Source organism: Desmodus rotundus, chromosome 9 (genome assembly GCF_022682495.2).
Source record: "Desmodus rotundus isolate HL8 chromosome 9, HLdesRot8A.1, whole genome shotgun sequence".
In the NCBI taxonomy this organism is placed as follows: Eukaryota; Metazoa; Chordata; class Mammalia; order Chiroptera; family Phyllostomidae; genus Desmodus; species Desmodus rotundus.
In genome coordinates, this window is record NC_071395.1 from 72,074,875 (window position 1) to 72,095,299 (window position 20,425).

The 20,425-nt window shown below is 54.8% G+C and overlaps 3 protein-coding genes across 5 annotated transcripts; 2 read left to right on the forward strand and 1 right to left on the reverse strand.

Annotated features, from left to right (window-relative positions):
- Nucleotides 1-119: 119 nt before the first annotated feature.
- PHF23 (PHD finger protein 23) lies at nt 120-4,857 on the forward strand. Its single transcript, XM_024564939.4, has 5 exons — nt 120-376; nt 1,970-2,001; nt 2,164-2,256; nt 3,152-3,986; nt 4,088-4,857. The coding sequence occupies exons 1-5, from the start codon at nt 343-345 to the stop codon at nt 4,300-4,302; spliced, it is 1,209 nt and encodes a 402-aa protein (XP_024420707.2). The 5' UTR covers nt 120-342; the 3' UTR covers nt 4,303-4,857.
- A 472-nt stretch (nt 4,858-5,329) lies between these two features.
- DVL2 (dishevelled segment polarity protein 2) lies at nt 5,330-14,720 on the forward strand. 2 transcript variants are annotated; one of them, XM_024564934.3, is made up of 15 exons: nt 5,330-5,773; nt 9,000-9,069; nt 9,401-9,546; nt 9,676-9,785; nt 9,907-10,042; nt 10,171-10,261; nt 10,408-10,477; nt 10,579-10,718; nt 10,798-10,874; nt 11,503-11,570; nt 11,737-11,865; nt 11,982-12,113; nt 12,255-12,434; nt 12,819-13,037; nt 13,178-14,720. In XM_024564934.3, the coding sequence occupies exons 1-15, from the start codon at nt 5,580-5,582 to the stop codon at nt 13,624-13,626; spliced, it is 2,211 nt and encodes a 736-aa protein (XP_024420702.1). In that variant the 5' UTR covers nt 5,330-5,579; the 3' UTR covers nt 13,627-14,720. The 2 variants fall into 2 exon arrangements, with proteins under 2 accessions (XP_024420702.1, XP_045055282.1); XM_045199347.2 differs by having other exon boundaries at nt 5,360-5,773; nt 9,676-9,773.
- On the reverse strand, nt 14,263-19,663 carry ACADVL (acyl-CoA dehydrogenase very long chain). 2 transcript variants are annotated; one of them, XM_024564937.3, is made up of 20 exons: nt 19,503-19,663; nt 19,336-19,411; nt 18,998-19,063; nt 18,839-18,911; nt 18,685-18,749; nt 18,443-18,577; nt 17,884-18,028; nt 17,483-17,612; nt 17,260-17,385; nt 16,706-16,904; nt 16,354-16,458; nt 15,832-15,918; nt 15,686-15,748; nt 15,480-15,581; nt 15,309-15,406; nt 15,159-15,231; nt 14,986-15,058; nt 14,808-14,880; nt 14,641-14,716; nt 14,263-14,567 (listed from the first exon to the last, which is right to left on the reverse strand). In XM_024564937.3, the coding sequence occupies exons 1-20, from the start codon at nt 19,547-19,549 to the stop codon at nt 14,427-14,429; spliced, it is 1,953 nt and encodes a 650-aa protein (XP_024420705.1). In that variant the 5' UTR covers nt 19,550-19,663; the 3' UTR covers nt 14,263-14,426. The 2 variants fall into 2 exon arrangements, with proteins under 2 accessions (XP_024420705.1, XP_045055283.1); XM_045199348.3 differs by having other exon boundaries at nt 19,488-19,653.
- Nucleotides 19,664-20,425: the final 762 nt, after the last annotated feature.

The window sequence follows — 20,425 nt, forward strand, 5'->3', positions numbered from 1 at the left end:
AAGGCTTATGCCGTTCCCTTCCCGCTGCCCCCAGATGGACTACGAGCCCCTTGATGCATTGCGCATGGGCGCCCGCGAAGGGAGGGGAGGGGAGGGAGGGAGGGAGTGGAGAGGAGGAGGGAGCAGGCGGCCGGCGGCGCGGGGGGAGGGGGCTCGGTCCGGGAGTGCGGGAGGCAGTGGTAGAGGGAGGTGGTGGCAGTGTTTAGCGGACTCGAGTCACAACCGGGTCGAGGCAGACACCTCTGCGGAGTGAGGCAGCAGGAACACCGAGCACCGGAGGCGGCACCGGGATCCCCGGCTCAGGGGAGGGGGGGCGCCGGACCGGGAGGAGGGGAGGGGGCGATGCTGGAAGCCATGGCGGAGCCCAGTCCCGAAGGTGAGCGAGCTCTCGACCGGCACCGAGCGCTGAGCTGGAGGGGAGCGGTCAAGGAATCAATTGGCAAACTTGGAGGTCGATCCCCGGAGCCTAGCGAGGGAGCGTGGGGAGGGGTTCGGGGGCCTGGCCCTGGAGGTGGGAGAGCGACGAGTTGAGAGACCTTGGAGAAAGAGGAGTGGGAGACTGAGCTGGGGATAGTTGGAGATCAGATGCTGGGGGGGGAGGGCAGAGGTGGGGAGTGGGAGCTGGAAATCGGATCTTCGGGGGCTAGGAGCCGAAAGGGCCTCTGGCGGGCTGGGGCCTGAAGCTGAGTGGCTGGGGAAACCTGGGGGCCGGAGAGTTGTTGAGGAAGGAGGCGGTAGAAGAGGACTGAGTGAGGAGCCCGGTAGTTCGCCTAGGTGGGGGAGTTTGTGGCGGTGGTGCGGAGCTCCGGTAGTTGCCGCTGGAGATAGCCTGGTGATTGTTGGAGGAGTGGGAAGATAGTTGTGGGGAGAAGAGGGAGTCTGGGTATTGTCTGCGGTAAGGGACCTGTACCGGGGGTTAGTTGTGGGGAGAGAGAACCGGCCGGGAAGCGAGAAGAGCTGGGTAGTTTAGGGGCGGTGGGGCGGGGTGTGGGGGGGGATTAAGACCCGAGGGTTGAGAGGTGGAGTGGGGGAGTTGGTCGGAGAGGGTTAAAGCCCGGGAGTTGCGGAGGGTGAGGGGGCAGCGGCAGCAGCAGCAGGGGTTGCTGTGGAGGGGGAGAGTAGCTGGGTGGGGGGCAAGAGTTTAAGGGTCCGTAGCCTAGTGACTTGGTGGTAAGTACGGGGACGTGGGTGGGGGTGACTTCGTGGTGAATACAGGGACGAGGGTCGGGGGCAGAGAGACCTCCGAACTGGGTCCGGGGGCCCGGCTAGGAGCCTGAGAAGCTCGAGGCGGGGAGGGGCCAAAGCCCCGGATGGGGGCGGAGGGACAGTGAAATTGTGGGGACCGTGCTATGTGGGGGCAGGTGGGGCCGCGTCCGGGTTAGAGCTCTCTGGTCTGTCCCGGACGCTAAGTGGCGTTGGATGTGTGAGCCTGTGTGTGTTTAAGGTGGGGGGTGAGGGGCGCGCCGAGCCTCGTGCTCGAGTAGAAGGGGCCGGAGGGCGGGGAACGGCTCAGCGTGGTCATCGTGGACCCGGGGGGCCGGCAGGCGGCGAGTGCGGTCTTGGAAGGACCGGGGCGGTAGAGGGCGGCTCGGCAGGAACTCAGGGTGCTGGGCGCCTATGAAAGGTAGGGGCAGGCAACAGCCCGGTCCCAGGAGCTGTATGGCGGGGTGGGGCGCGGAGAGATCCGAGTAGACAAGTCTAGAGAAACCGTGGGGGGGGCGGGGCGCCAGGCCTCCGGTGGGGGGAAGGGGAGCGTTATATCGAGGCACGAGAGGGCGCCGCGCCTAGGCTCCGCCCCTCGCGGGTTGGAAGAGGGAGCTGGGGCGGGCCCAGCGCCGCAGGGGCTTGCTGGCCAAGCTGAGGGACCTGGGAGAGCAGGGGGTTTACTTAGGATCTCCAAGGTTTAGAGGTGGGGTTTTTACCCAGACTCTTTCCTAGTGCCTTGACTCAGCTTTTATTGCTTTCACAGATCCACCTCCGACCCTTAAGCCAGAGACTCAGGTGAGGTTCTCCTTACCTTTGCAGCCTAGTATTACTGTCCAACCCTCTTTTCCCTGGCCTCTGGCTCTCCCTCCTACCTTTTCCAGGTTCCTTATTCCTGGGACTATGCCTTTGGAAATGACCCCCTTAAACTCCGTGTGATAAAAGTTTCCTTCTTTTCAGCCACCAGAGAAACGGCGGAGAACAATTGAGGATTTCAACAAATTCTGCAGTTTTGTGTTGGCCTATGCTGGTTACATCCCCCCTAGCAAAGAGGTAGGAACAGGAGGTCAATTGACTTGAGGGTGGTGGCCTAGGACTATAGAGGGTCCATTGAGCAAATGGAACTGTATTTATTTACAGAAGCCTACCAAAAATTACATGTAAGATTAGGATGATTAAAAACTCTAGTAGGAACACCGATATTTGGGGTGGGTATGGGATTGATAGAGATAGGTGGCTTGAGCAGCATTGAATCGTTTTGAGCAGCTGTTAATGGAAGGTGCTTTGGATAAATTATAGGAAGCTGAAAGAGATAACCGATGAGGCTGTAGAGCAGGGTTATCAAACTCATTTTCATTGGAGGCCACATCAGCCTCACGGTTGCCTTCAAAGGGCTGAAGGTAATTTTAGGACTGTATATGTTCCTTGACAGTTAAGCTAGAGCTCTGCGCTGCTGCAGGTAGAAACAAGGTGCTGGGTCAGATAAAGCAAGGTGGCAGGCCTTGTGTTTGCCACCTGTGCTGTAGAGAAACAGCTGTTGTTAGGGAGATACAGTGTTATAAAGGCAGTGGGAATTGGGGAGGTGGCTAGAACTTAAAAGGCAGGTGTAACATGGGAGGTGCTTAAGAGCAGATGCTAGTAGGAGTTGGGGTGGGATAATTTTTTAGATTTTTATTTATTTTTAGAGAGAGGGGAAGGGAGGGAGAATGAGACGGAAACATCCATGTGTGGTTGCTTCTCACACACCCCCTATTGGGGACCTGCCCTGCAACCCAGGCGTGTGCCCTGACTGAGAATGGAACCAGAGACCCTTTGGTTCACAGGCCGGCATTCAATCCACTGAGTCACACCAGCCAGGGAGTCTCTAGTTTTTAAGCTGCGTTTGTAGAGGAACTGAGTGAAATGACACTAGGCTCCCTTTTGACCCTGGTCTTGTCTCCCTTTTAAGGAAAGTGACTGGCCAGCCTCTGGCTCCAGCTCTCCATTGCGAGGTGAGAGTGCTGCAGACAGTGATGGCTGGGACTCGGCCCCCTCAGATCTCCGAACTATCCAGACCTTTGTTAAGAAAGCAAAGTCATCCAAGAGACGGGCCGCTCAAGCAGGTCCCACCCAGGCAGGACCCCCAAGGTCCACTTTCTCTCGTCTGCAGGCCCCTGACAGTGCCACCCTGCTTGAGAAGATGAAGCTCAAGGACTCTCTCTTTGATCTAGATGGGCCCAAAATGGCATCTCCACTGTCCCCCTCATCCCTCACACATGCCTCCCGTCCCCCAGCTGCTCTCACCCCAGTGCCCCTTTCCCAGGGGGATCTTTCCCAGCCTCCTCGAAAGAAGGACCGAAAGAACCGAAAATTGGGGCCAGGAGCGGGGTCTGGCTTTGGGGTGCTTCGGAGGCCTCGTCCAACCCCTGGGGATGGGGAAAAGAGGTCTCGAATCAAGAAGAGCAAGAAGCGGAAGTTGAAAAAGGCAGAGCGGGGGGATAGACTCCCACCTCCTGGGCCTCCCCGGGCACCTCCCAGTGATACAGACTCTGAAGAGGAGGAGGAAGAAGAGGAGGAGGAGGAAGAAGAGATGGTATCAATGGTAGGGGGAGATGCCCCAGCCCCTGTGCTGTCAACACCCCCTGAGGCTCCTAGGCCCCCTGCCACAGTGCACCCTGAAGGAGCCCCTCCCACTGACAGTGAAAGCAAGGAGGTGGGTAGCACTGAAACAAGCCAAGATGGAGATGCCAGCTCCAGTGAAGGCGAGATGCGGGTCATGGATGAGGACATCATGGTAGAATCAGGTGAGAAGTTTGGGGCTGTCCAGGGACAGCTGGGATGATGGGTATAGAGCTGTTGTGGATGCAACAGCTCAGACACGACACCAAACCAATTCTTTCCCCAGGTGATGACTCATGGGACCTGATCACGTGTTACTGCCGAAAGCCCTTTGCCGGGAGGCCCATGATTGAGTGTAGCCTCTGTGGAACATGGATTCACCTCTCCTGTGCTAAGATTAAGAAGACGAACGTCCCTGACTTCTTTTACTGCCAGAAGTGCAAGGAACTGCGGCCAGAGGCCCGGCGGTTAGGGGGGCCTCCCAAATCTGGAGAGCCCTGACATCACTCTCTAAGCTGGAACTTCCAAATGACATTGGGAACTGAGCCTCAGGGTCCTCAGCCTATCCCCTGAAGCTTGGATATTGTCCCACTTCAAGGCAGGAATTCCCAAGGGAGACTTTTTTGGAAATGAGTTCCTACTCCTTCCCACCTTGTGGATCTGAACTGGGACCCATTACAAGTTGGGGGTGGGAGGCTGTCTGGGTTCCTAGACACTTAATCTCTGTCCCTTGGACCTGCCACCTCTCATTTTCTTGGCCAGGGTTGGAACTGGGATGGAGTGGGACAGTTGTCTATAAAACGCTAGTGTAAATATAGCACTTCCCTTCCTCATCTTTTCTCGCTCCCCATTTATTCTACACTGGTTTTATTTTTAATTTTGGACTTCCCCTTTGGGGCATGGCTGCTTAGAGGTGGAGTACCAACCAGAGAGGCTGGCAGAGGAAAGAAGGAAAGCAGGTGACCATTCTCACCTCTTGTTTCTAATGATACTGGCCAGCTGTTTGTGCAGACAGCCTGCGTGTTGTAAATAAAGCAGTGGGCTCTTTTGTGTTAATAGCCCTCACTGACTATCCTGCTTGGGAGGGAGGCTTTGGAAACGATGCAGAAGATGGCTGGAGGTGGTCCTGAAACCCACCTCTGTTTAAAGTTCAAGCTGAAAATGACTGGGGTCAACGTCTCGCCCAGCAAATTCTGTGGCCCTCATTGGTTTTGTACCATTTAATCCCCAGTTTAGGACCCCACAACTCCATCCTCGCAACACCCTTGCCAGCTCCAGCAGATCAAGAGTTGCTTGGAGCTTCCCGTCTGAGGGGTTAATGGAGTGGGGTATCGGTTGCCTGCCTTCTGAGGGCAGAAGCCAAGTTGGCTAGGGTACTCGGAGGATGCAGGGTTGGGGGGGGGGGGGGAACGACACATTTTGGGGGCGGGGCCGTCCAGGGTTGGGGAACCGTTGCTGGAAACAGTCACGTGGTGGGGATACGGGGGGGGGGGGAGCTGAGTCACGTGATGTGGGCGGGCCACTCTGGGTCACATGACATGGAGAGGTGGGCGGGGCGCTGAAGGGTGTTCGAGGTGGTGGCTGCCCACTCTGCGGCTCTGGGTCGCGCCCCACAGCCCCTCACCCGGTGGACTCCCCGCGTGCCTCCCTTTTACATTTCTCGTGCTGGGGCAGTGCAGACCACGCTCGCGCTTTGGTTTGCGGGTGTGCGCAGGCGCGGTAGCGGCGGTTAGCCCAGTTGGGTGGGCGGTGGAGCCGGAGAGTGCGCGGGCGAGACCATGGCGGGCGGCAGCGCGGGGGGCGGTAGTGTTGGGGAGACGAAGGTGATTTACCACCTGGATGAGGAAGAGACTCCCTACTTGGTGAAGATCCCTGTCCCTGCGGAGCGCATCACCCTCGGCGATTTCAAGAGCGTCCTGCAGCGGCCCGCGGGCGCTAAGTACTTTTTCAAGTCAATGGATCAGGATTTCGGGTGAGTGCGAGGCCTAGACTGGGACAGATGGGGGCTGTGCTGGCACTGATTGGGCAATATTGAGAAGCACAGGTTTAGTCTGGGCCGTACTGGGATTTTTCTGAGCTATCTGGAGCAGATTGTGGGCTCTTTTTGTTTATAGCAAATTGTACTATCTTGAGGTAGCTTGGATATCCCAGGGCGGACAAGGTTATGCTTGGACAGATTGAGGCCCAAGGAGCTGTAGGAGGAAGACTGAAACCAGATTAGAGAAGATCAGGCTGTACTGGAATAGAGTGGGGCACACTGGTTTATTTTGGGACATAATGGTCTGTGCTGCGGTAGATCGATCTATCCTCTACTAGTTTAGTTAATTCTGGGCAGCCCTGTAGCGCGCAGGGTTATTGTGTGATACTGTGTGGAATCCCCTAATGTAGACTGGGCTATATTGGGGCAACTCGAGACTAGGGCAGCCAGAATCATTTTGGGACATTGTAATCTATACTAATGCAGAGAGTGCTGTATTGGGGTGTTCTAGGCTGTTGTAGGGTGGCTGGGGCTATTCTGGAGAAACCTGGGCCATTTTGGTCTCTACTGGGTTTAATTGATTGATCTTAGTTTGTTTTGGGGCCTAGTTTTTATTGGAACACTCAGTTCTAGGCAGACAGGGCTTTTAAGTGTCTATGCTAATACAGACAGCTGTATGGGGCTTTTCTAATCTATATTGGTGCAGACAGCTGCGTGTGTGGACATTCTAGGCTGTACTAGAATAGATTGGGCTATCCTGGGGTAATTTGGGATATTCTGGGCTAAACTGGGACTTTAAATAATGCAGAGTAAGCCCTTTTGTGTTGACAGTTTTTGGTACTGAACCCTCTGGGTCCTCAATCTCAGCTCTTGAAGACAGGCTGAATTAGGCTGGGAGAGCTGAATCAACTGGGCTCTGTCTAGAAACATTGTTCGTCATTGGGAAAATGGGAAAATGGTACTGTCTTGGGAGTAACCTTGGATTTAAGTCAAGGTTCTCCTACTTGTCGGCAGTGTAATTGGGCAACCTTTAAAACTTTTTTTGCCTTGATCTCATCTGTGAAATAGAAATAGAGTGAAATGCTTAGTATAGGTACAGTTCACGGTACACAGTAAAGTCTTGGTCAGTGATAGGTGCAATATTGAGTCTGACTGGTCCATAGACTAGGGTATTGTAATACAGACTGGAATCACTTGGCAGGCTAGGCTATGCTGAGGCAGATTGGTATTATGGTGTAAAGAATACTATATTACACAGACAGATTGGTAGTGACTGGGCTGTGTTTGTGACATTCAAAGTAAATGGGATTAAGTTGGCATATATCCAGGCCTCTTGAACTATATTAGGCTACATGGTTAATCAGACAGGATGCCCTAATTTGAGGGTGAGAGAGAGAGAGAGAGTGTGTGTGTGTGTGTGTGTGTGTGTGTGTGTGTGAGAGAGAGAGAGAGAGAGAGAGAGAGAGAGAGAGAAGGAAAGAGTGGGAGAGGGAGGGAGGGAGAGATTGATTCTGTACAGGGCAGAGAGTCTCATAGTTCATGTGTGTTCCTTTAGTCAACAAGTATTTGTTGATGTCTACAAAGTGTCAGGTTCTTTGTTGTGTGGCCAGGACATGGTGCTGAACATTAATGATTTCATATGGTGGTTGAGAAGAAGGGGTAAGTCCAGTCCATTGCAAGGAACCTGTGGGAGAGGTAACCCCCAGTGCTGGGCATTGGAGTCTGTCAGGTGGAGCAGATTGCCCAGTGCAGAGTTTGTGCCAGGTAAGGCAAAGAGGAATGGGAAGCTGAGCCTCATCTCTCCTTGGGAGCTCTCAGCCTAGTGAGGAAGTCCCATTCTTTGGTCTAATGGGTATTTTTAGTTAGGCAAAGACAGTGCATTTGGGTAGCTCTCTGAAAGTAAGAGAAAACTAAGGAAAGCATAAGAGTAGAGTTTTAGATGAGGACCAAAGACGTTTTTTGGGAAGGTGTGTGAGGAACTGTACAGGTTGGGGGAGGCCACCAGCAAGGCTCCTGATGTTAAATAGATACTTCGGGCAACTGGGATAACCTTAGGGAATGGCCTTTGAAATTTGGTTGAGAGGTTTGAATCAGACTCGAGGAGATCTTCAGAGCAGCATTGAGAGGAGGTATAAGGAAAGAGAATTGAGTTTGGAGATATCTTAGGTGTAAGAGTGAAGTGTTTTAATGTGAGAGAAGAGGACTTGGACAGGGTGGGAGAAAGCCAACATCCTTGAGCTGGATGGAGATTGAGAGAGCCCTTTTGGCTCTCTGAACAGCACCATGGGTGGTCAGCAAGATCGAGCACCTTGTGAAAGGTGGCACAAAGGAAGCCAAAAAGAAGAATGGTTGATCCATTTTCCAAAAAAGATTAGTATGAGGTGAAAGCTCCAGGTGTGTTCAATATAAGAAATACTGGAAAAACTCTAGTTAAGAGAACTCTAGGAACCAAAATCACATGTAATGGTCTCAAGGGTCATGTTTTTGAAGTGAGCCTAGGTGATCTGCAGAACGATGAAGTTGCATCTAGAAAATTTGAGCTAATTACTGAGGACATTCGGGGTTAAAAACTGCCCGACTGAGTTCCATGGCACGGATCTTCGCCGTGACAAAATGTGCTTCATGGTCAAAGAGTGGAAGACCACAGTTGAAGCTCATGTTGATGTCAAGACTACTGATAGTTATTTGCTTCGTCTGTTCTGGGTTGGTTTTACTAAAAAACGCAACCATCACATCTGGAAGACCTCTCAGGCTCAGCGTCCACAGGTCTGCCAGATCTGAAGGGAGATGATGGAAATCTTGACCCAAGAGGTGCAGACAAATGACTTGAAAGAAGTGGTTGATAAATTGATTCCAGGCAGCGCTGGGAAAGGCTTGCCAACCTGTTTACCTGCTCCATAATGTCTTTGTTAGAAAAGTCAAAATGCCAAAGGAGTCCAAGTTTGATTTGGGAAAACTTCATGGTGAGCGTAGCAGTTCTGGAAAAGCTGTTGGGGATGACATAGGTGCTAGAGTTGAGCGAGCTGATGGGTATGAACCCCTAGTCCAAGATCTGTTTAAAATTCAGACTTTTCATGGTGACAAATTGAAATCCTATTTGTGATTTAGAAAAAGAAAAAAAAAGGAATAAAAGAAAAAAAGGAAGATTGGGAAAAACCTTGGGGATAGGAGTTGGGGGAGCTGGTCCAGTCTCCCTGACTTTCATCCTGTCTCTCTGCAGGGTGGTGAAAGAAGAAATTTCAGATGACAATGCCCGCCTTCCCTGTTTCAATGGAAGGGTAGTCTCCTGGGTAAGGGGCCCAGCTGTGAGGGCCCAGTCCCTCCTGTGTTCCTGAGCCCCTCCAAGCCGTAGTCTGGCCTTGTAACCCAATCCCTGATCACTTGTTGGAGGTCCTAGTTCTTTGCTTCCCTACCTGTTTGGAGAGGCAGTTGGAGCCCCTCAGCCTTCTCCTTCTGGAGCCTCTAATGCTTGCTGCTGGTTTTTTTGTGCTTTGCTTCAGGCTCTTAGATCCTGTCTCCTCCTTTTCTAGTCCTTTCCCTTTCTCGCTTGTCATATGCCTCATTTCCTGGTAGAGTTTTTTTTTTTTTTTTTTTTTTTTTTAATCACTTGCACCCTTCCAGCTTGTGTCATCAGATAACCCTCAACCTGAGATAGCTCCCCCAGCCCAGGAGCCTCGGACAGAATTGGCGCCTCCAACTCCACCATTACCCCCTTTGCCACCGGAGAGGACCAGTGGCATTGGGGACTCCAGGCCTCCATCCTTTCAGTGAGTCCTTGGGATTCTTGAGTCCAGGGGTGGGAGGTGAGGAGGAAACCCAAGCTTCTTGGGAGGGGAAGCCAAGGATTTGGAGCTCTGTCCCACTGACTTGGGTTGGCACCATCCTTGCCCACCTAGCCCTAACGTGTCCAGCAGCCGGGAAAATCTGGAGCCTGAGACCGAAACAGAGTCAGTAGTGTCTCTGAGGCGGGAGCGGCCTCGCAGGAGAGACAGCAGTGAGCATGGCGGTGAGGGGGGTTGGGCCCTGAGGCTGGGTAGACTGGAATTGGGGGGGTGTTGGATCAGACCGAGGCTTGATGAGGGTAAGGAACCTAAGGCCTGGTACCTGAAGTTGTTATTCATACTCAGCTGGCGGACACCGGCCCAGTGGCCCCTCACGGCTAGAGCGCCACCTGGCTGGGTACGAGAGTTCCTCAACCCTCATGACCAGTGAACTAGAGAGCACCAGCCTGGGGGACTCTGATGAGGATGACACCATGAGCAGGTATGGCTCCACGGATCTCTCCCCAGGGCATCAGCCCCTTCTCTTCCCTCCTTCAGCCAATCCTCTCATTTTCCCTTGGCCTATGACAGCCTCCGCCTGCAAGTGTTCCCTTCCCAACCTCCTGACAGGTTCAGCAGCTCCACAGAACAAAGCAGTGCCTCTCGCCTCCTCAAGCGCCACCGGCGGCGAAGGAAACAGCGGCCACCTCGCCTGGAGAGGGTGAGAGGGTGTCGTGGGACGACTGGATCTTGGGGATGTTGGGGGCCTTGGGGTCTCGGTTCAGTGGGTACAAGGGTATAGACAATCCCAGACTTGGCTCTGGGTTGTTGAAGGCAGTCCAGCTCCTTTCCCTTTTCCCACCACAGACCTCATCCTTCAGCAGCGTTACAGATTCCACCATGTCTCTCAACATCATCACAGTCACGCTCAACATGGGTATGGAGGGAGCTGCAGACTGGGGGGTTAGGGGACCTGGTCTCCAGGGCTTGGGGTCATGTGGCTTGGGCTTCCCCTCATCACATGGACTTCTTCCACAGAGAAGTACAACTTCCTGGGCATCTCCATTGTGGGCCAAAGCAATGAGCGGGGAGATGGGGGCATCTACATCGGCTCCATTATGAAGGGTGGGGCCGTGGCAGCTGATGGGCGCATCGAGCCAGGGGACATGCTTTTGCAGGTGTGCTGGGGCAGGGCACTTGGGCAGGGGCTCTCAGCCTCCCCCACCCTGCCTCTGACCCGCTTTCCCTCACTTCCAGGTGAACGACATGAACTTTGAGAACATGAGCAATGACGATGCGGTGCGGGTGCTGAGAGACATTGTGCATAAGCCAGGGTGAGCCTCTGAGCTGGTCTCAGGTCCTCAGTCCTCTTGGCTTTGCCTTTTCACCTTTTTGTCTTACAATTTTAAAAAGCAATGCAATACTCATTTAAAAAGTACGTGAAACAAAAAATGTATGATGTCATGAGTAATTCTAGAGTGAACGAGTACACCTGTCCCCGTCGCCTAGATCATGAAATAGAAGATTGCTGGCACCCTAGAAGTTGCCCTCAGTGTCCCCTCTGGCTCCCACCCTCTGCACTGCCCCAGGAGTAATCACGCTCCTGATTTTTTGTTCATCACTGTGATAAAATCTTTGCTTCACTTGGCAGTTTTACCACTCATGCCTGTATCCTTGAACATCGTGGTTTAGTTTTACCCGTTTGGGGGCTTTCTCTGAATGGAACTGTACATTGTGTACTCTGTTGTCTGACTCAGTACGTTTTTAAGAGTTATGTGTGTTCGTGAGTCATATGCATTGTGGATGGAGCCTTCCACCCTCACCTTCTTGGGCCCAGCCATGTCTGTGCGCTTTTTCTTCTCTCCCTCTCTCTGTCCCTTCACCCATTTTCATTCTAGGCCCCCACCTCCCGAGGCCTCTTCCCCACATCCTGCTTGACTGGCCTTTTCCTCTTCCCCACAGCCCCATCGTGCTGACTGTGGCCAAGTGCTGGGACCCCTCTCCCCAAGCCTATTTCACTCTCCCCCGAAGTGAGTGGCACTCAGAAGGGCCTGCAGCTGAGAGGGCGGGAGGGCTGGGGCCGGCCCGGGCCCCAAGGCCAGGGGGAATGGGGAAGGTCAAATCTGAGTCAGGCAGGGACAGGGATGGCTCTCTGGGACTAGGAAGTGATCGTTTTGGTGGCTTTCTGTATTCCAGATGAGCCTATACAGCCAATTGACCCCGCTGCCTGGGTCTCACACTCAGCTGCACTGACCGGCACCTTCCCAGCCTATCCAGGCTCCTCGTCCATGAGCACCATTACATCTGGGTCATCTTTGCCTGACGGTGAGCCCCCAGGCCCGCCTCGTCCCCTCTTCCCAGAAGGCCCCTCAGCAATGTTGTGACCCCATCGCTCCTTGTGAGTGGGCTCTGCCTCTGACTCCCTCCTTCTCCGCTGTCAGGCTGTGAGGGCCGAGGTCTCTCCATCCACACAGACATGGCATCTGTGACCAAGGCCATGGCCTCTCCAGAGTCTGGACTAGAAGTTCGGGACCGCATGTGGCTCAAGATCACCATCCCTAATGCCTTTCTGGGTATGGCCGGGTTCTGGGCAGGTGGCATGGGACGGGGAGCAGGAGAAGGAGGAGGCCAAAGGTGGGAATGACCCAGGCCAGGGGTGAAACGGAAGTCGAGGAGGAGAACCTGAGGCCTTTTTCTGCCCTGGGTGATCCCAGGTTCCGACGTGGTTGACTGGCTCTATCATCACGTGGAGGGCTTTCCTGAGCGACGGGAGGCCAGAAAGTATGCCAGCGGACTGCTCAAGGCGGGCCTTATCCGGCACACCGTAAACAAGATCACCTTCTCTGAGCAGTGCTATTACGTCTTTGGAGACCTCAGTGGCGGCTGTGAGAGTTGTGAGTGCCCCTCCATAACCCCAGACTTTGCCCGGAGAGCAGCCGGAGCGCTGAGCGGTATGTGCCCCGCACTGGCCCGATGACACAAGTCGGGGCTAATGTCCCCCAGGGTTGTGCTGGACAAGTTGTGTACCAGGCATAGAGTCATGTCTGCTGGGGCAGGAGTGCCTTTTTCTGAGTCTCGTAAACGCATATGGGACTTGTGGTGGCCCTGGCTGATTTCCTGCCCTGATAGTGGCAGGTGGGGAATTTTAAGGCCCTCGTGTTCACCCCCATTCATGGAAGGTCCTAGGGAAAAGGTTCCCAGTTCCTCTACATTCAGTGCCTTGGTGTCCTGGCCCCTTGAAGTAGTGACTCTTATTCGTGTCTTCACCTCCCTTCCAGACCTAGTCAACCTGTCTCTGAATGATAATGACGGTTCCAGTGGGGCTTCGGACCAGGACACCTTGGCTCCTCTGCCTGGGGCCACCCCTTGGCCCCTGCTGCCCACCTTTCCCTACCAGTATCCAGCCCCACACCCATACAGCCCCCAGCCCCCACCCTACCATGAGCTCTCGTCCTATACCTATGGTGGAGGCAGTGCCAGCAGCCAGCACAGCGAAGGTAAGTAATTGCCAGCTAACAGTACAGTTGGGGGTGGGGGGGCAAGGGGATACCAGGGTGGAGAGGTAGGAGCAGGGGCTAGGGAGGCTGAGGGACCCTGGGCTAGGGCTCAGTTGCCCCCCTTCCCTCTCCCCCAACAGGGAGCCGGAGCAGTGGGTCCACACGAAGCGATGGGGGGGCAGGGCGCACAGGGAGGCCCGAGGAGCGGGCCCCCGAGTCCAAGTCTGGCAGCGGCAGTGAGTCCGAGCCCTCCAGCCGAGGGGGCAGCCTTCGGAGGGGTGGGGAACCTGGTGGGACTAGTGATGGGGGCCCTCTCCCTTCTAGGAGCTCATCAGGGGGTGCTCCTAATCTCCGAGCCCACCCAGGGCTCCATCCCTATGGACCACCCCCTGGTATGGCCCTCCCCTATAACCCCATGATGGTGGTCATGATGCCCCCACCTCCCCCACCTGTCCCTCCAGCTGTGCAGCCCCCAGGCGCCCCTCCAGTCAGAGACCTAGGCTCAGTTCCCCCAGAGCTGACAGCCAGCCGCCAAAGCTTCCACATGGCCATGGGCAACCCCAGTGAGTTCTTTGTGGATGTCATGTAGAGCCAACAGTGGGCCATCTTGGATTTCTACCTTTGGCCTGTCCCGTCAGTGCCTGGTGCTCCTGTCCTGTGATTGGATGTATTGTCAATCATGTGCTTATTACTCCTCCCGTGGTGCCTGGGCTCAGCCGTGGGCTGCCTGCTGCCTGCTAGGAGGTTACCACTGTGACTCTTAACCAGCAGTGCCTGGCTCCTGCCCCTTCCCTCAGGGGTGTTCAGGGGACCTTTGGTTATTTTTAGCTTTATTGTTATTTTGCAAGCCTTTTTGAAGGTTAAAATAGACTTTTCTACATTTTTAGGCTATTTTTTGGTAGGCATTTCCTCTTTTATATGAAGAATTCCTGTCCCCCAGGCCCCTTCTTTTAACCCCAAAATGTGGCCTCCTGCTCCATTCACCCAGTTAGCTCTGTCCTGCTCCCCTGGGAGGAGGAGGGGGTTGGTCACCCTTGACAACAGTCAGAGGAAGCTGGGGTATTTGGTATTGGGGTCATGTAGCTGCTTTTGTTATTCTATTTATTATAGTTACTGTATAAAACACTAAATAAAGCAATAGGGGCAAATCCCCAACGCCTTTGGCTCCTTTCTTTGGGAGGGAGGCAGGCAGCAAGGGAAAGGACTCAGACACAGTAGCAAAGCATGACTTGTTAAAGACTTTATTTGTAAGGCATGAGTGCTCCCTCTGAGCGCAGGCACAGTCCTGAGGTGAGGCCCCTTCAAGGCAGAGCCAGAGCCTGCAGGAAAGGGGCCTGGGCTTTGGCTTGAGAGAAGGCACGTTCATGGCCAGGCTCTGGCTTGGACTATTCAGAAGCCAAGGGGGTTGCCGGTGACTACGCCACCCCGCTCTACCAAGGCCTTGGAGATGCTTTTGAAGTTACGGAAGAGCTCCTGCTGCTGGGGGTCAGACTGCAGAGCAGACATATTTTCCCGGATCCGGGCTGCAGCCTGGGGAGAGGAAAGGAGGGGTTCAGGACCACGCCTTGAACCCCTACCTGTGCTTGGCAACCCCAAATCTCACCTCAATACACCAGCTGTCACAGAGCATTTTCTCATGCCGGGCTGTGGGGTGGCCCTCACTCAGGGATCTTGAGGCTCTGGTGGGAAGCAGGAAGAGACAATGAATCAGGGCTGTGACCCTGTCCCAGGACCCCCCCTGCAGCTCAGGCCTCCCACACTGCCTCTCACCTGGAAAGAACCACCGCCATGGCATAGAGGTCAATGGCACTGTCTGCCAGACGCTGCAGCACAAACTGTTCATCTGTCAGGTAGATGGGATGGGGGGAGGGGTGTTAGTCGGGGGGAGGGGTGTTAGTCGGAGGGAGAGCAAAAGGAGGGCGGTGGGAATGCGGTAGGGCTCACTCACTGACAATCTCCTTCTTGTGTTTTATCAGCTTGGTCTCCACCACAGTGGCAAACTGCTCCAGAGCCTGCACTGCCTGAAGAGATGAGGAAGGTGCTCAGGGCTCAGAGCGGGGCATAGCCCCATTAGCTCCTGACGCAGGCTGTCCTCCAGCCCTCCAAGTCTTGACTACTTACCAGTTCACCACTCCGACTCAACTCTGGATGGATGATGCCACTGAGACTTAGGCCACTGCCCAGCCCTGTCCGCCTTAGAGAAAAGGAAAAAGTGAGTGGTTAATTGCCATACACTGCTCTGCCCTGCCCTGCTGCAGCCCCTAAGCTTACCGCCTCAGCTGTTTGCCTGCCTCTCCTAGCAGGAGGCCAGCATTCCCAAAAGGATTCTTTAGAGCTTTGCCAAGCCCAGAGAGTTCCTTTCCTTTGTCCTGTGGGGAGGAGGTCCAACAGTCAGCATCCCCTGTCCTCCCTTCCTCCTCTTCCCAATTCTCTCCTCCTTACCATACAGCCCTGCAGAGCCACAAACAGCCGGAGAATGTCATTGGTTCCCTCGAAGATCCGAAAGATGCGAAGGTCTCGGAGCACGCGCTCTACCCCAGGCTCCTAGCACAGGAAAAGACAAATCACACGCCCCTGTTGAGCAAGGTGTGTCTGCCTACTCCTCCCAGCCCAACTGTGGCTACCAAGGGCAGAAAACCATCCTGTACCTTCATAAAGCCCATGCCTCCCATAATTTGGATGCATTCATCTGTCACCTTCCAGGCTGCCTCCTGGGGACAAAGAACCATGTAAGATTGGTTTCGAAGGCCAGCTCCCAAACTGGGCGTCCCTCCCTGCAGGCCTGGAACCTCACCGAGCCAAAGATTTTGCTGATGGCGGCCTCTATCTGGAAGTCCGTGGATCCCTGGTCCATGTTGGCACTCACCATATAAGCCATGGACTGAGGTTGCATGGTTGGGACATGGGAATGAAAAGGGCTGCATCAGAGTTGACCCAATCACTCAAATCCTTAAGACCAAATCTGTCCCAGCTCCCTGTGGCTCTTGCCTTCACCTTCTAACTCCATGTCAGGGACACTGAAATACTTGGTCCCCGGAGTCAGTTCATCAGGGGCTTCTAGGCATTTGACTTCTTGAAAGGGGTGAAGAAGTAAGAGTGGGTGTGGGTGTAGAATAAACTTCAGGTACCTCTGGAAAGCACCTCAGCAGAACAGCACGGCTGTCCCTCTTCCGCAGCAGCTGAGCTGACTATGCCTCCCCGCATCCCCTAGGGCATTGGTGTAAAGCTGGAGACCCACTGCCCCAGGTGCTGCTGGGGGTTGTAGTCTGACCCAACTGGAAAGAAGGCCACAGAAGAAACCTGGGAGGATTCTCACCTCTGTCACATACTGCAGCATAGCCATTCGGGCCAGCTTCTCCTGGATCAGCCCAAAGTTGTGAATTTTCTCCCCAAACTGGGTACGATTTGCAGCATGATCCACCTGGAAAAGGACACCTGTGTCCCACTGTGGTTCTCTTCTCGTCCAGGAGAGAGGCTGGGCTGGACTTAGGTCACAGCCAAGAAGAGTTCAGTCTAAGCTAGATGGGGACCTAAGTTAGGTCTAGAGCTGTTGGTGGGGGAGGGGTCTCTGGTGGAGGGAGTACCTGCAAAGGAACAGGGACACATGGGGGAGGGACTCAATGTGACTTAGACTTTTAACTAGGGACTTCAGTGGGGTGGGTACTCACCGCCTTAGCAATGATGCCCTTCATGGTACCTGCAAGGGCTGCTGCCATGCCAAACCTTCCGTTGTTGAGAATGTGCATGGCGACCTTGAAGCCGCCCCCCACCTCGCCCAGCACGTTCTCTGATGGTATCCGTACTCCATCAAAGTACACCTCTGCTGTGTTCGAGGCCTTGATGCCCATTTTCTTCTCAGGGGGCCCACTGTGACAGGGCAGAGAAGCAGAGGTGTGTTCAACAAGTTGCAGGGAAAACTGCCCCTTCACTCCTTTTGAACCAGGAGCGACTACTCCTCCTAGCCTGCAGGTGGCAGGTCCCTGCCTGCTCAGAGTGCTGAGGAGGCCTGGCTCCCTCCACTGCTGTGTGCTGGGCTCGTTGGTTAATGGAGCCAAAGCTTTAGATCTGTTCTGTACATCTCAGTCCCAACAGGAACTCTCTGTCCTGCTGCTTTGGCTTTTGCACCCCCCACCCCAAGCACCCTGTTAACAGCCATCAGCCTTAGCGCTCGGTACTGCCCTCCTTCCTGGCTTAACTTTTCTTCCTCCGCAAACCCACTCACTGGGTGACACCTCCAAAGCTCCTCTCCACCACAAACGCCGTGATCTTCTCCTTCACGACCCCCGTGGATGGATCTGTAACTGGTGTTTTGGCAAATACTGTGAAGATGTCTGCCAGGCCCCCGTTACTGTGGAAAAAGGAGGGCAGTCAGGGTGTGGAGGACAGCAGTGTGGCCTGGAACCGGGTAGAGGTGAAGAGGAGGGGAGAAGTGGGAGGAAGATTGCCTGATCCAAATCTTGCTTCCATTGAGGGTGTAATATTTTCCACAGGGACTGGGCACAGCTGAGCTTCGGATGGAGGCTGCATCTGACCCACTTGAGGGCTCAGTTAGACAGAAAGCTGCTATAGTCTCCCCTGTTGGACAAGAGCTCTTTTACACTGGGCCCATCACTGGATCTTCATGGCCATGGAAGGCCCCTCAGTGCCAACCCCCCGCCCCCCCCCCCAAGTTACCCCTTAATACCTCAGGCAATATTCATTGTCTTCCCAATTCTCTAAAAATACCCTGTCATGCCTTCCCAGAATCTCCCTCAACCGACACGCCCAACTCTGTGGTGGTCTAAGCAGCACCAGCCTAACCAAGCCCAGGACACCACTAATCCCTGGGACTATTGGCCTGCCTTACCTGATGCCAGTTTGGGGAGGTATTTTTCTTTCTGGGCCTTTGTGCCAAAGAGGAGGATGCCTTTAAAGCCGATGCTCTGATGGGCCCCCAGGACGATGCCCACACCCAGGTCATGCATGCCCACGATCTCCACCAAACGGGCGTACTGGAGGGGAAACAGGCATTTGCTGTAACAGGCCATGCAGACCTTCCCTTAGGAAGGTGGGCAACAGGGCAGGGCCTGACCTGGGCATTCCCAGGTGAGAGGAAGTGGGACCATGGCAGAGAAAGACACTGGCTGCCTGGTGTCCATCCCAGGTCTTGGTGGCTTCCTACCCTGTCAGGTAGTTCCCACCTTAGATAGTCATTAGGATTTGGGAACCTGGGTGAGGCCCATGGCCCTAGGGGACTGTATATAGTTCGGTGGTGTGTTTGCAAGGGATGTGTACTCATGGGGAGAGTCAACTCCCCGCAGGACCCCAGGGCAGGTCCTTGGCAGACACCTTAGCCCCAACTGTGAGGAAGGAGCTGAACTGACTGTAGATTGGGATGCTGGGAAGTGACTGCGGGGCTCCCTTACCTGCGTGTTGCAGAGACCCACACCTCCCAGTTCATTGGGCACTTGCAGACCAAAGGCCCCCAACTCCTTGAGGCCCTGCATAGTGGTCTCCTCAACGTGCTCCAGCGAGTCATTCTTGGCAGGATCGTTCACCTCCTGGGGAAGGCACAGGATCGCACATCCAGGCTCCTTTCAAGGTCCTTACCATCTCTACCACCCCACTAGGGACCAAGCTCTATTCCCCAGGCTCAGTCATTCCTTACCTGGAAGAAACGGGACACAGGCCCTACCAGCTCTTTGAGAAACTGTGTCTGCTCCTCGTTGAGCACTGCGGGGGAGAAGAGACAGGCAGGTCAGGCCAGGTGGCCAGGGGAACCTGCTCTGCCCCAGCTCAGCTCTGACAACCCCTTCCCTTACCTGACGGGTACGGGAACACCTGATCTGTGGTGAGCTGGCCCTTGAAAATCCCCACAGCAAAGGACTTAGATTCCTGCAACAGGAGAAGGGGGTTTCAGGGAGCTGGCTGGGGTGGGTCCGCCCCTGGCTTAGCTTCGTCCGGCCTAGGGGGCCACATACCGCCTTGGCTGGTTTCTCTCCGGTCGAAACCTCAGAGGAGACCGCATCTGACTTGTCCAGAACCGCCTGGGGAAAGGGATAGTTACCGCGGCTGGGGAAGGGGCTGCCGAAATGCCAACGAGAGCAGAAGGGAAGAGCTAGGTGCCGGGAAGGGCACGTCTGGTGACCTTTCCCCTAGTTTCATCCCCCGGACACCCTGGCCTGCCCTTTCCCCTACTTTTGGTGCCAGGCGGGTCGGCAGGTGACAGGCACCAAGAGGGAGACCCCTGTCGGCTGCGGCAGGGACGCGGGAACCCACCCCAACCGATCTCTTCGCTCCCAAGGTCGTCGTCACTTACCTGGGCGGCCCCACTGGCATAGGGTCGTCGGACTGGGTAGGGCCGGGGCTGCCCCAGCAGAGCACAGGGCCGCGAGCTGTGGGGAGTTGGGGTTCAGTCCTGGCCCGGTTCCCAGGCCCGCTGCCCCCATCACTGCTAGCATACACACACACTTTCCGCCCCCCAACCTCAGCAACTGCCGCCCCATGCTCGGGGCCATCCTCGCCGCCTGCATCTCTGAACCACTCTGACCGCCACTCGCCGCTGCCTTGAGCGTTGACCTAGCGCTCAGGTCTGTTCTGCCAATGACTGGGTGCCCCCCAACCCCTGACTCATCCTCCACAATGCACCGGGAGGTGGGCGGAGCTTCCGGCCGCCGGTGCATACCGGGAGCTGTAGTTTCGGAGCTCCCCCCAGCCCAGCATTCTAGTTGACCTAGGGTGATCTCCAAACGTCCCTACTCTCCCCCAGACTCTTTCATTCCGCCTGTCCGAACTAGAGTGTTGTCCCCAAATGGGGTTGTGGAATAGGCCGGGACTGAAGAGGGAGGAGCTTAGGTAACTGCAGCCAGAGGGATGGAAGATAGACTGAAAGGAAAACTTCCCAGGTGGAGTTAGAAAGGAGAGGTGGGGAAAGCCTACGATAGATGGCAGAGGCATGGGAAGAAGACTCTTTGGTATCGCTTGTGAAATCTACAAGAGAGAGGGAAATGGTGGGGTGGGGGACTCAAACTGGTGTGTGAGTGTCCCAAACATATTCTCCTGAGACTTAGGAGGACCTTCTCTCCTGGGGTTCACTGCCTCCCCTTTAGGCCTCTCAGATCTTCTTCAACATCTACCTCACTCTGCCTGCCTTCTGTTTCTTCCTGAGACTGCTCAGGCTAGACCTCTCAGGTGGAATTTTCCCTGAGAGGAACTGTAGGAATTCTCATGTCTCTTCCCTCTCCCACACTTCTCTAGCCTCTTAGGTCAAGAAGTCCTAGGCCATTTATGTCCCTCTTTCTGCCATTCCCGCAGGACAGGCCCAGGGGGAAAGAGAGAGCTGGTCTCAGCTTCTTTTATTTTTGAGCTCTTGGAGCCTCCTAGGGGGTAACCCTCTTCCTCAGTCACTT